This window comes from Vicia villosa, unplaced genomic scaffold (assembly GCF_029867415.1).
Source record: "Vicia villosa cultivar HV-30 ecotype Madison, WI unplaced genomic scaffold, Vvil1.0 ctg.003272F_1_1, whole genome shotgun sequence".
NCBI lineage: Eukaryota > Viridiplantae > Streptophyta > Magnoliopsida > Fabales > Fabaceae > Vicia > Vicia villosa.
Window position 1 is genome coordinate 17,771 of NW_026706160.1, and position 14,906 is coordinate 32,676.

A 14,906-nucleotide genomic window follows, 5' to 3' on the forward strand; every position below is an offset into this window, starting at 1 on the left:
CAAATGCGATTGATTTTGTCGGAGATGGTTTTGATATTGAAGGAGATCCCAACATTGAGATAATTTTACCTCCTTGGAACTAAATTTAATAGATATTTGAGTGTTTTGGTTCTAAAGTACTCAATTAGTTTATCTTGCAATTAGACTTTGTAATTTGTACTACTTTGTTATGTGTAATACTTATGTTTAAATTTGCACTAAATTTGTGATTTTTAAGTGCTGAGCAAACTATATTTGTGCTTTTTAAGAGCCTTAAACTATATGGATTATTAGTATTTTCAGCACCTAATGTACAACTTCTGAATTTGTGATTTTTAAGAGCTAGTTATAATGGATCAACTTTTAAGTGCTAGTTATAATTTTTTTAGAGACTGAATGATTCGGTTCAACCGGTTTTATACCAATATATTTTATTATAATGATAGGTTAAATCCGGTTTTATCCGGTTTGGTCATGCGGTTCGACCAGTGACCCAGTGGTTTGACCGATGAACCAGTAACCCAGTACCCTCACCGGTTTGATGACCGGTCCAATTTTTAAAACATTGATTGGATGCAATTGTAATTCTTTAAACTATTAATACATATTGAATACACTCATTAATAATTAAGACTTTATTTTTCTATTATATTTATGATTTTTCAATTTTATTAAAAACTTTATTTTTATTTCATCGTGCAACTTTTCAAAGTTTGACATCTTCCTTTCCGTCTAACCCAGCAAAATATGCAGCCGCCACTGTAATTCAACCACGCCGCTGGTCCGTACTGTAAAATTTCATCTCTTCTCTTTCTACCAGCCTTCTCTGTTCAGTTTTTTTTTCTCCAAAAAAAATTCACTGTAGTGGCCGCGAAACTCCGCCGCGGTAGCTACACGCGCCGTGTTAATGCATCTGAGTCAGCTGTCACGGCGACTCACCTGACATCACTGTAGCATCCAGCGGCCACTCCTCTCCGCACCGCCGCGATCTGCCGCAATTGGCCGATTAACGACTTAGAGTTAGATCTACTATATATGATGTTGTTTGTTTACCGTGAACAATTTGTGTGAATTCTGTTTGTTTCATAACAGGGGGAAGATTCTAGGAATAGCGACTGCATCTCATATAGAAGTGAAAAGGAATGGAGCTTCTGTGTTTAATTGTCACGTTAGCTGTGATTTTGGTTTTAGGGTTTGTGTTTGTAATCTTCGTTGAAGCATATAGAAGAAGAAATAATCATGAGTATGTACTTATTTTTATTCATCTAATCTTTTATATATGTGATGAAAAGAAAATGTTGTGTGTTGATATGGAGTGTGTGATTGTTTGTTTTGATGTTTTGATTTTGATTATTGTGAAGGCACATTGAAGTTCCGGCGATTTTTGAGGATCCTAATTCGTTGAAACAGGTAAATATTTGTTTTAGAGCTTATGTGATTATGCGAGTTTTTTTTGTTAAATCTACATTTGTTTCTTTGGTGAGGGAGAGGAGAGTTTGTTAGGATTTTTTTTGCGAGTTTGGAGGGTGGGGAAAGTTAGGGCTTTGGAGGAGTAAGGATAAAATTAGAGACATTTTTCACATTACTTGAGTAAGTGCTTTTGTGAAGAATGATAAATGAATGATTATAGTTAATATATTTTTAAGTTTGAAAATATTTTAACAACATAGATTTAATTTGAGTAATAATTTACCTAAATCCTTCAGAGTCATCTTTCAATACAATTTGTAAGTTTCTCAATTTAGAGGGAATTTGTATTAAGAAGAAAAGCAAATTCCCCTATTCAAGCTGGGAGAATATCCTTCCGCTCATATCTCTTACCTTCTCTCTTTCTTCGAAAGTCTTCCCCTCCCTTCCCCTTCAAACTCATAGACAGAGCCTAAGGGTTCTAATCTAGTTGGATCGACTTTTGGGGAGTCCTCTTATAAATGGTTTATTTTTGTCTTTCCACAAGTGAATTTGGAAAAGTAAAATTGTGACTTTGTTGCTAATTCTACAACTTGTAGTGATTGAATGTTATAGGTTCAATTGAAAGTGGAAACATTTCTTAACCTATGTTTCCTATCATGAGATAACTACATAATCAAGCATAGATATTACAATCTAATAAAATCACTACCCAATCGATAAGTAAGAGTATTTCTATACAATTATTATGTATGGCTAGCTACTTGTTAGTTTGGTTGTGTTTATATATGCTCTTAATATGGCTGGACTCGGTCTAATGAAAGTAAAAATACAAGGTTGATTTATAAAAAAAAAGAAAGATATATCTTAAAGTGGCAGATAGACACACTTCATGAGAATGATTAAGGAATGATTTACTGCTATGTCATAAGTTAATTTGCATATCATCCGTGTCGTGAAGCTAAAGTTTCTGTATCTTAAATTAACTCAGAAATTTAAGTTAGTTGTTCTTCACTTTTTTCATTTTAAAACTAGGCTTCAAAATGAATCTAACTATCTCCTTTAGCATTTGAGCTTATCCATTTTCGCATATATTACTCTTTCATATGGCCTATATTTAATTTATACTTTTGTAATCTACTTTCAATCCCAACTTCTAGAGGAAGGATCTTCATCGTTAGTGTATTTCACATGCATCTTTATTCACATTTTACCCAAAAACATCCCAAATTCAGCACATTGTGCACATTTAGCCTTCATTGTGAATATCAAATTATCAAAAGTCTACCTTTTTTTTTTATGGGAATCAAAAGTCTACCCTAAATATGTATAAAAATATTATTTTTTATTTTTAGTTATCAATTTATCAATCAAGTTAATGCATAGTTTTTTGAGGATAGGCCCCAGTCATGAATTAGCTTTAACTGATCACTGATTTAATTATTTTTTATTTAGGTACCTTGCCCACATGTTGTTGATCCTGCCTCAAAGTATATTTCGTTGATAATTCCTGCATTTAACGAGGAACATAGACTTCCCAGTGCACTTGAGGAAACTATGGTGTAAGTCATAGTATATCCCTTTCTGATTATATCAAGATGTAAATAACATGTTTGACTTTCCATTCCTTGAGGAAAAAAGTTGAAACAACCATAGTATGCAGTCAACAAAAGAGAAAAGCCAAGCTTGTAATAGTTATATAAATTTAAATTTATGTACACTTTTGTATGGCCCCATTTATTTCAATGGGCTATACTTCGTACATAAACTTGTGACATAACTGCTGATCTTGTGGAGTAGTATAGCATTTATTGTTTGTTGTTATGATAAGAATATTTTTACTCATGCTTTTGCCGTTTTGCATTGTAGTTATCTGCAACATCGTGCTTCAAAGGATCCTTCTTTTTCATATGAGGTACTTCCAGTTCCATTCTCTTGGAATGTTGTATAAGAATCTAGCTCATTGTCTTGAGAATAAGGACCTATTGTATGGTTATAAAGAAAACTATATATTATACCATGTGAAACATTATATATTGATCTTTCAAAAAAAAATTTGGACATGCATAAAATAGGCTATAGTTCACTCATAAACTTTACTAAATTAAATTGAAATTACTATCAATATCCATTTTAACCTCCTTGCCTTACATACTTTATTTTAATATGTTTGTACTTCACATCTTTCCATGGTTACACTTTGTTGATCTCTTAATCAATGGTCAATCGAGCAGGTTGTAATTATTGATGATGGAAGTGTAGATGGGACTAAAAGAGTAGCTTTCGAATTTGTTAGGAAATACACAGTAGACAAGGTAAGGGTCATCCTTCTTGGAAGAAATCATGGCAAGGGAGAAGCCATCAGAAAAGTAAGTCGAATTTAAAATAGTCTTTTAAAATGTACACTTATTGAATAGTTGTCACATTATGGTTGTGAATCATCATTAAATTAATTAAGGCTTTCTTCAATCCTTGAAAGCATGGTATTACAGGGAATGTTGCACTCACGCGGTGAATTACTTCTCATGCTTGATGCTGATGGAGCAACCAAGATCACTGACCTAGAAAAACTTGAAAATCAGGTTAATGGAATGTTATGATGTGCAGTTTTTACAGATATATAGCTATTTTACTTTATATTTCTAGTTGCAGATGTTTATATGGATTGTCTACTGTATTTCTGTCAGATTCGAGCTGTTGCTAAAAAGGATGGAGATTCAAGTGGTAGTGATCCTAGCTTTAGAATATCTGATACACCTGTTGTTGTATTTGGTTCACGAGCTCATCTAGAGGAGAAAGCTTTGGCTACAGTTAAGCACAGCCTTCTCCATTCTTTGTTTTCTTGTTGCCATGTGTATACGTCATCAGGGTTGAATAACCTTGCTTAACATCTGCAGAGGAAGTGGTACCGCAATTTTTTAATGAAGGGGTTCCATCTTGTGGTTTTATTGGCTGCTGGTCCTGGAATTCGTGATACACAGGTAATTGCCTACTTCATTAATTTGTGACCTTGCATTCTGATTTCAGTACCCAGATGGTTGGAATACTAGTTTTTCATACGTGCTATTTTTTGCAAAAGCTTTTGCATGCATACTAAGTCATCAAAGCTATGCTAGGCGTTGTTGTAACATGAATATGTGTTGATTTTCTGTTTTATTCGCTGCTTCTATGCTTTTGCTTGTGCATGTATATTTCATTTTGGTTTTTATTGTGTTTGATATTGACTTTGTACATTCACAGTGTGGTTTCAAGATGTTTACTAGGGCTGCAGCTAGGAAACTCTTTTCAAATGTCCGCTTGAAAAGGTGATTTTTCTGAGCACTTTATAGACTGCAATAATTTATTGAATGTTGAAACTACTTCAAAACTGAGTAATAATAGAAAACCGATTTTTCTTGCCTTATCATGTCCGTAACTTGTTCGGACAATCTTTACCTCTTGTGTGGTAATCTCTACTTTTCTTCATTTTTATTCTGTCTTATTTGTTGTATCATTAGCCTATGCTCCTGTCCACACTCCAAAGGTTCTAATATGGAAGCGAACAAATTTATTTACAATACTCTAAATATATGAAGGAAATTTGAACACATAATTCTTTGGGTTTATTAGATATCTTGTATTTAGACCTTAATTATTTGCTAAGAACTATTTGATATTATCGAAAAACAAGCATTTTATTATCCAGAAAAGGAAGAGCAAATTTTGACTCGTCATAAGATCTCTCACCATTATCTTTAAACTGCATTGTTAAAATATTCCCAATCAAAAGGGCTTTCATGTTAAGCATTAACTCCATGGCAAGTTGTTGATTTAGCAGGATTCTATGCTTTAATCAACTTAGAGATCTGTTGAAGAATCCCCTTTTTCTCTCTTTTATTCACACTGTTGGGCAGAGTTCCTGTTAGACCTTTCAGTTTTATAACTTTTATCAAATTATTAGGAGAATTAGGGGGTAATTACTAGAATTATTATATTATTAAGAGCATTTATGTTTCATTAATTTGGAGTGTTTGTGTTTAGAATAAATAGGGGGTAATTGCTTTTATTCATAACTAAAAAAAAACCCCTAATTTGGGGGAACTCAAAATTTATATTGAAAGAGTTTCGGAAGGCTAAATTTTCCAAAATTTTGTTTTAAAAATATATTAATAATAAACACTCTTTTATCATTCTATATAAAATCATTTTTTCAAAAAATGTCAAATATTTTTCTATATTTTTTTTAAAATTCGTTTTCGGAAGCCCTCCCCTCCAAACTCCCAAACAAAGCCTAAGAGAAACTATTAAGATCTCGAGATTGACGAGTTGAATAGAAAAATGGTCTTTGATCGATCATTATAGCTTATCTTGATCCCTATGTTGTTAATCGCGGCTGGTGCGGCCGCTATCGCGGCGCGAAGCGGAAAAAACGAGACGGCCGCTTCCGGTCATACCGGTTAAGCGCGTTAGGGTGAAGCGGCCCAAAGCGGTCCAAAGCGGCCGCTATCGCGGGTTGCGGAGCGGATCTGATGCGGCCAAAAGCGCCGCTTTTGCTGTAGTCTCAATTCAGGTCGGGTCAGATCCACAAAACCATTATTTTCAAACGCTAGAAGATGGGGGAGAGACGGAGTGGTGGAGAAGAAGATGGATGAGAGACGAAGTGGTGGAGAAGAAGATGGATGAGAAGACGAAGTGGTGGAGAAGCAGAAGTCGTGGAGAAGAAGAAGTCATGGAGAAGAAGATGAGATGATGTAGTGGAGAAAGATGAGGTGGGGGTGACTCACAGAAAGAATAATAATATGATATAAGTGGGTGATTCATCAGTAACTATTTAAATAATAAAATAATGTAAAATAATGTTGAGAGTGGTTGTAAAGTCAGAAAAAGAAGAAACTCTTTCCAATGTACCAGCTGTATACACCTATGATTATAAAAATATAGTAATATGGTTTTTTGAACTAAACAATAATAATAAATAATTATACTTAATTCTCTTAAAAATAAATAAATAATGCTATAAGTGCTATTAAAATATTTATTTTTTTAGATTCTTAATATAATATATATATGTGCTATTAAAATACTTATTTTTTAGTGACCGCATCACTAAAATAGCGTCCGCGTCGCACCCGATTTCCGCGCCGCTCCCATTTTGAGGTTGACCGCGCCGCGCCGCATTCCGAGATTAACAACATAGCTTGATCCATGAAGCTGACCCCACTTAGTAGGACAGAGCTTGATTGTTGTTGGGCAGAGTTCCTCATCTACATATGTCAACATTGTTGTACTCTAATTTCCTGTACGTAGTCTTCTAGTAAATAGACAGAAAAATAGAAGCTAATCACTCTCGTGAATTTAGATATGGAAAAAACTTAACTACAAGTCCTTAGGTGTGGTTTATACTATTTTCCAATGAAAATATGACAAGTGTATTTAAATATCATTTAGTGAGTGAAAATAGGAGAAAATTGCATATGTGAAGGAGGAAATTATACACTTGTCATGTTTTCATTGGAAAATAATATAAACCACACAAGGAATTATATCTAAGTTTTCTCCTTTACATATTATATCTGCACTATAAAATTGGCCCCCGTGCTTTCCTCTATTATTTGGTATAATTTTTCTTGTAAAGCCTCTTTAGTAAAATCGTGTCTATTACTAGGTAGTAGTCAATAGCGGCCTAGAGTGCCGCTTTCGTGGCGGAGAGGAGGCTGTTTGCAGTGGGAAGGCTGGTGGTGGTGCGGAATAGGGTCGCAGGCGCTCCTAGGGTTTTCGCGGGTCTTGGCCTGGATCGGATTCTGGGCCACTTTTTTATTTTTCACTTGAAAAATCAAAATTTAACCCTTAAAATAAAAACATTTCAAGGGTAATTTGGGCTATTTGCTTTCGTTTGGAGTTGTAAACTGTTTCAAGGCTTCAAGCTTGTCGTTCTCTCTGCAGTTTGTTTATCCTCCTTCAACCTTCATCTTCCTTTTTCTTATTTCTTTAACTCATTTCTTTTTCCCCGTGTTCTCTCTCTCTTCTTTTCTTGGGGACGGCGTTCGGGGCTGCTATCTGGGATTGACTACCTAAATCTATTATGATAAAAGTACGCTGTGCTGTCGCTCGTTTTTTCTATAACTTGCTTGAAAGAACATGAAAAATAGAACGTCGTGAAGGAAATGATCTGATCTGATTCTTTTATCTTGTAGGGTTTTTTTTAACTCTTCAACCTTTGGTTCTGTAAGGCTCATACATTTTTTTGGTGGATTCAAATAGACTAATACAAGCACCACATGTATACAACTCTTAGAAAAAAAAGAAGTATAATGGACACGAACTAGAAAGTCATAAATAATGAATAATGTTTTGATTTCTGGAAGATAATGCATGCATACACATGTATACAACTCTTAGAAAAAAAAGAATTATATGTGCTGAAAGCTTTATACTTTTCTTTAATAGCCTTTGTCATTCTCTGCAGGTGGTGCTTTGATGTTGAATTGGTCTTTTTGTGCAAGTGGTTTCAGATCCCAATTTTAGAAATTTCTGTAATTTGGTCTGAGATTCCAGGATCCAAAGTGAATCTTCTTAGTATACCAAACATGGTTTGGGAGCTTCTGCTAATGTCCGTAGGGTACAGGATTGGTATATGGAGAATCTCCAATTCCACCTGAGCTTCAATGATCAATATTGGGAAGAAAATTGGCATTTTCCTATCCACAGAGTGACATGTTAATGATAAATTTAAAGTTTGTAGGTCTAGTCATAACTTTCTGGATTATGCACTTCAGGATGGGGTCATGAATGCTTTGTTTTTTTTCCCTTTTTGTTTTTTTACTAGATAAAAAGTATTCAACAATTCATAATTATACCATTTACTATTGTTATTTCTTACATAGTTAACACTCCCCAGAAAACATTTCATTCCTTAGGTGCCCATTTGAAAGAGAATAGCTTACATTGGTGAGTTATTTCGATGTTTTTTTACTCATCATTGTCTGTGGGATGTATTACAAAACATGTAATCGGACCGGGATTGGTGTATTTTGTTCTTAAAACAATCTGCAGGATTTTCTTTTGGGTTGCTAATTGTGTCATACATTGACATTAAATGATTGATCAACGGGTTTATTAGTTTTGTAATCCCATTTGTTAACTTGCATTTCTCACATTCTTTTCCCACACTTACTCACACAGTGTTTTAAAAACCGGACCGGTCATCGAACCAGTGAGGGTACGGGGTCACTGGTTTATCGGTCGAACCACTGTGTCACTGGTCGAATTGCACGACCAAATCGGATTAAACCGGATTAAATCGGATAACTCGGTTGAATAGACCTGTCATTATATAGGTATAAAACTGGTCGAACCGGATGATTCAGTCTCTAAAAAAATATAACTAGCTTTTAAATTTTTTAATAATATCATATCATAAATTCACAATTTCATAACTTAAATTCAAATTTTAAACAAAGGTATTATACATAACAAAATAGTAAAAAATTACAAAGTCTAATTGCAAATAAAGTCTAATTACAACATAATTTAATTGAATAATTTATAACAAAATAACTCCAATGTGTACCAAATTTAATTCAAAATAGGATCCTCCTAAAAAGAAAATCAAATAAAATTCAATATGTTTATGCTATTTAAGAAAATTTATTAGCAAATATAACAAATAGACAATAAAGTTTTTAATTTGTCACTAAAAAACTATGTGAGAATGCTATTTAAGTAATACACTACTAAATATATTAAAAAAAAAGTTTAAAAGAAATGTCAAAAAAAAAAGTTTAAAAAATTTTTTTAAAAAAAAGTTAAAAAAAAAGTTAAAAAAAACAAAAAAAAAAAGCAATTAAACCGCCGGTTTTCCTGGTTTTCTCGGTTTTCACCGATTCCCACCGGTTTGATGGCATACCCGATCTGACTATTGAACCAGACCGGTTACCTGACTGGTTTCCGGTTCGACCGGTCTGACCGGCCGGTCCGGTCCGGTTTTTAAAACATTGCTCACACATCTCTCTTGAATAATGACTGTAAATAGTAAAAACTATGAAATTTGTGTAATATTTCATTGTTGTATTTGTATGTACCCACTTTTTTTCCTGTATCCATTTCATACTTTTTCGTCGAAACCAAAAGTAATGATGATATTAAAAAAGAAAAGCCTGTCCATTATGACGTCTGCAATGTTGTTTAGAAAACCTCAAGAATATTATATGGAACTTGGAAGATTAGAAAAGCATGAGAATCAAGATAAGAAATCCAAAGGTATCACTTTAAAGGTTGATTCAAAAGAAGTAGAAAAGGAGGACTCTTCAGAAGAAGAGAACTTCATGCTTCTTATAAAAAAATTAGGCAAATGGTTTGGTAATAATGAGAATTCTAACTTTGTGAAAAAGAATAAAGTTTTTAATAAGAAAGAAGCCTCTATATCAACACAAAGTGTTACTTTCTATGATATGGGAAACATGGACATATAAAGACGGACTGAAAACTTCCCAAAAAAAAAGTAGTTTCAAAAGAAGAAATGAGTCAAAGCCTAAAAGAGTCTAGATTGCATGGAATGATAATGAAGCAAGTTTATTATCTGATTCGAAAAGTAAAGAATGCGTAAATTTTGCATTGATGGCATCACACAATTTCGATGATGAAGAAGAAGAGGATAGTAATGAAATATCTTTTTATAATGATGATGCACAAGGTTCTATTGAATTACTCAATGAATGTAAAATTCTGTATAAAACGGCGTCAACACAAAAGAAACAAATTTAATCTCTTGAAGAGATTGACACCATGTAAAAAGATTTTGAAGTCGAAAAAAAATATTATGTTGACAAAGAAAAATATAATTTTACATGCAAAGAGTGTGATTCACTTTCTTTTCAAATTGTCCAATTAAAAAGAGTTTTTGAAAGATATGAAAAAGGATAAATTGGATTCGACAATGTCCTTAGTCAACAAATACATTCCAATGATAAAAGTGGACTTGATTATTCTAAATTTGATAAACCAAATACTAGTGAAACTATCTTTGTTAAGGCAAGTGACCAATCCAACAAAGAGAAAGTGAATAAAGCACAAAAGTTCATCATCATCCTAAGAAGATATTTCCTATTAAGAAATCTTATGTTCCTAGATATAGAAATAATTTTGTTCTTACATGTTTTTATTATGGTATTATTGGTCACATACCTAATACTTGCTATGTAAGAAATTTTACTGTGGAAACTGGGCATTATGTGTGGGTAAAAAAAGAAACTAATTATGAATGACCCAAGGCACGTTGTTTACCTAACAAAACTTAATTTTTTTTTGTAGGCGTGCTTGAAGACCACTACAAATCTTTAGTATTTTGATAGTGGTTGCTCGAAGCATATGACGAGAGACATAAGCAGATTTTCAAATCTAGTGCTTAAGGCCAAGGGTTATGTCACTTATGGGGACAACAACAAAGGAAAAATTCTTGACATTGGAAAAGTTGGAGCACCACCTTTCACAACTATTGAAGATGTACTTTATGTTGAATGACTAAAGCATAATCTTCTAAGCATAAGTCAACTTTGTGACAAAGGCTTCAAAATCAAGTTTCATCAAATATGAATGCTTGATTGAAGATGAAGTCACTCATGAGATAAAACTCAAAGGTAAAAGAATCAATAATAATTTTATGATGTCTTTAGATGATTTATCTGAAGGATAGAAAAACACTTAGAAAGGCGGGGGGGGGGGGGGGGGGGGGGGGGGGGGGGGGTTTGAATAAGTGTAGCTTTAAAACTTGTAAGATAAAAACAATTTGCACAATGATTTTTATCCTGGTTCGTTGTTAACTAAACTACTCCAGTCCACCCCCTTGGAGTGATTTACCTCACCTGAGGATTTAATCCACTAATCACACGAGATTACAATGGTTTTCCACTTAGACAACTTCTAAGTCTTCTAGAGTATACTGATCACAACCTGATCACTCTAGGAACAATCTGCTTAGATACCCTCTAAGACTTTCTAGAGTATTCTGATCAACAACCTGATCACTCTAGTTCTTACAAATTAATGTAAACAAATTCTAAGAGTTACAATGCTTCTAATAAAGCTATTATCAGAACTGTGATTTTCTCTTAAGTTTAAGCTTAATCTCACTAATGTATTACAACAGCAATGTAGTGAGGTTGAAGATGAAGTTGAGAGCTTTTGATTTGAACAGCGTTTCAGCATTTTTGAATCGAGTGTTATGTTCAAAGTTCGTAACCTTGCTTCTCATCAGAACTTCATATTTATAGGCGTTAAAGAAGATGACCGTTGGGATCATTTAATGCTTTGCGTATTCTGTACAACATTGCATTTAATGTTTCACTCTTTTGTCAACTACCTCGAGCCTTGCTTTTGCTGTGTCTACTGATGTTGCCTTTAATAGCTTTCAACATTTCTTTTGTCAATCAGCGTAGCCTGCCAGCTAGTACTTGCTTCTGATTTGATGTTTGTGTTAACAACGTTTGAATATCATCAGATTCAAACAGCTTGGTGCAGAGCATCTTCTTGTCTTCTGACCTTGAAGTGCTTCTGAGCGTGATACCATGAGAACTTCAGTGCTTCTGCTTCTGATCTCAAGTTCTTCTGATGCTTCCATAGACCATGTTCTGATTCTGCTTGACCATCTTCTGATGTCTTGCCAGACCATGTTCTGATGTTGCATGCTGAACCTTCTGAGTCAGTGCTTCTTGCGCTGATTTTGTGCATACTCTTTATATAATTCCTGAAATGGAAATTGCATAGTATTAGAGTACCACATTATCTCATACAAAATTCATATATATTGTTATCATCAAAACTAAGAATATTGATCAGAACAAATCTTGTTCTAACAATCTCACCCTTTTTGATGATGACAAAAACATATATAAATGATATGAATTTGCGATCAGAATATCAGACGGCTAAAGACAATTACACAGCTATAGCATAAGCATATAAACATAGTGTGTGAATATGTCTCCCCCTAAGATTAACAATCTCCCCCTGAGATAAATAATCTCCCCCTGAAATAAATACTGGAAGAAATTTATAAATAAAGGACTTCCCTGAGTATTTTTCATTTCAGTTGAGACGATCACATATGCTTAGATCTTCAGAACATTCATAGCTTCTGATTCTTGCTTCCATAGGACAGCTTCAGAGCTTGAATTTCTTCTTGAATCATTGCATGCTAGATTGTATCAGAACATTGTTGAATGTACCAGAGAATCATCAGAGCATCTCTACATCCTGAAATGTTACAGAACAAGCTAAACGACAAAAGTCAGAGCATGAATGAATCAGAACATAAAATATGTATCAGAACATATAATATGTATTAGAGCAAAAACAATAATGTTTCAGGGCATATTTAGAACTAAAACATGCATCAGAACATATAAGGAATAAGAATGAGTTAGAGAATATTCTATCATCAGAATATCATAACATTCTTCCTTCTTGCTTCTGATTCTTGAAGCTTCATAGCACTCAGCTTGCTTCAAATTCCATGAGCTTGATTCCATACAGAATTGCTTTTCCCCATGCCTTTGCTTTTCATGTTGAGCTTTTAAGAAGATCTTCACTTCCTGCAAAACACTCAAAGACACAGAACTTGCAATTTCTTGTTAGAAATGTGGAGACTTTCTCCCAGCAACTGATAATATAAATCATATCATTTATCACATTTTCTCCCCCTTTTTGTCATAACATCAAAAACACAAAAGATTCAGATGAAAAACAAAACAATTATGAGAGAAAAGAAGATAACTTTCATTGATTGCAAAAGGAGAATTGTCAGATGTACAAGGAAAATGCATAGAAGACAGATGCAAGAAACAAAGAGAAACTACTAAGACACAAAAGGACTAAGACGACCCTAGCTTAGACATAATCTTGGCCAACATGTCATGAATCCCAGCATTGCTCTCAGTCTGCCTCTCCATGAAAGTGCGGAACTCTGCATTGGTAGTATCTTGTGCGTCCATGCGAGAAGCTAGGTCAGCTTGGTTCTTCTGAATCACCTCTAGAGTCTTCACCAGAAGAGAGGGTTCACCAGAAGAAGCTTCACAACTTCTGTTTAGAGGGACAACATTCTGAACTGCAGCTTCCATTGTCAGATCATCACCTGGATTTTCCTCAACAGGAATAGTCTCAGCAGGATGATCTTCAGCATCAGCTTCTTCCATAGAAGCATCTTCTTCATATTCTGCAGCAGGAAGATCAGAATCTCCATTCTCAAGAGCTTGAAGAATGGCAGCCAGATTCCTTGGGGCAGAAGGACCTTCAACTTCTGGCGGGTCAACAACTTCTGGAATGACCAAATTGGGGTCTTCCTCATAAGTATTTTCCCTCAAAAAGTCAAATAAGGACTTGAAGTCTCCAGTCAGAACTGGATACTTAGGTCTCCATACCACAATATCCCTGCAAGGATTAGCTTCCATTTTCGCAGCAATTCGTGCTTCTACAAGTTCATCAGTGAATTCCTTCTCTTCAAAGATATATCTCCCTCCAAGACGACTGAACCAGAAGTCTTCATAGGGTCTCAGAATTCCACAAGGTCGTGGAGCAAGTTCTACACAAATTTCCTGAAGTTCTTCAAAATAAGCATCTGCTTTTCTTCGGAAGATTCTCCAGAATTTTCGCATAGCAACATCATTTAATCCAGCATGCTCAACTATTCTGAGAGTATCAAACACTCTTCTGATGTTCCTTTTTACCATTTCATAGATTACACCAATAGGGTATGCTCGGCGGGAGTTTATTTTGGTTATGGGAGAATCTGGGTTTGGGACAGAATAGGGTTGAGGCTCTCTATCCAAACGGAAGGATGATTCTGCTTCATTCTCAGAATCTAACACTACCAGCTCAGCTTCAGGACGAGGCTTGGGTGTGTAATTGCAGTCACGGAGCAATTGCTCATGTGATGCAGAGTCTGGAATATCTGATACAGAAGGATTATTTTGAGAGGTGGAAGGAATGGGTTCATAGTTTGCATGAGGTGGGGGTTGAGAAATAGATATATTTGTGTGAGGTGGAAAGAGATTTTGAAGGGGTGGTATATCAAGGACAGGATTTTCAATGGCCTGGTCAGAAGCAAGGTTGGTTGTGGGTGGAGATGAAGGAATGGGAACATTTGTGATGGGTGAATGAGGAGGAGTAAGAGTTTTGGCTACAGGAGAAGAAGGAGGTGTGAGAACATGGATGTTTATGGGTGATTCTGATGGGGCTTTTTCTGGTTGATTTACTGGTTCAGGGGTTTGAGCAACAGCTATTGGTGCAACTTCTGAACGTAAAGCAGGAACAAAATCAGGTTCAGAGAGATGTATACCTTTGGACACCTTCTGAATAGCCTCAACTACAGCCTCCAGTTTCCTCTGCTTCTTACTCTTCTGCTCTTCCATAATCTTAGCCTTTCCAAGAGAAATTTCTCTTCTTCTGGCAGATTCCAGTCTCTCCTTCTCATTTTCAGCAGCCTTCTGACCTTTAACTACTTGAGTTGTTGGTCCTTGAATAATTCCTTCTGGCTGATTCACAGCTTC

The 14,906-nt window shown here is 34.8% G+C and overlaps 1 protein-coding gene across 3 annotated transcripts; it reads left to right on the top strand.

The window, feature by feature from the left end:
* Positions 1–624: 624 nt before the first annotated feature.
* Positions 625–8,493, top strand: LOC131640697 (uncharacterized). 3 transcript variants are annotated; one of them, XM_058911079.1, is made up of 11 exons: positions 625–760; positions 1,072–1,222; positions 1,341–1,389; positions 2,842–2,948; positions 3,256–3,301; positions 3,621–3,755; positions 3,879–3,968; positions 4,074–4,196; positions 4,284–4,367; positions 4,627–4,691; positions 7,832–8,493. In XM_058911079.1, the coding sequence occupies exons 2-11, from the start codon at positions 1,122–1,124 to the stop codon at positions 8,022–8,024; spliced, it is 993 nt and encodes a 330-aa protein (XP_058767062.1). In that variant the 5' UTR covers positions 625–760; positions 1,072–1,121; the 3' UTR covers positions 8,025–8,493. The 3 variants fall into 3 exon arrangements, with proteins under 3 accessions (XP_058767062.1, XP_058767063.1, XP_058767064.1); XM_058911080.1 differs by having other exon boundaries at positions 635–769; XM_058911081.1 differs by lacking the exon at positions 625–760 and adding an exon at positions 776–998.
* Positions 8,494–14,906: the final 6,413 nt, after the last annotated feature.

Excerpts from the sequence above, each read along its gene's own strand:
- LOC131640697 (XM_058911079.1), top strand. The coding sequence starts at position 1,122 with ATGGAGCTTCTGTGTTTAATTGTCACGTTAGCTGTGATTTTGGTTTTA. Across the intron at positions 3,969-4,073 it reads TAGAAAAACTTGAAAATCAG|ATTCGAGCTGTTGCTAAAAA; the intron begins GTTAATGGAATG and ends TATTTCTGTCAG. Across the intron at positions 4,197-4,283 it reads AGGAGAAAGCTTTGGCTACA|AGGAAGTGGTACCGCAATTT; the intron begins GTTAAGCACAGC and ends TAACATCTGCAG.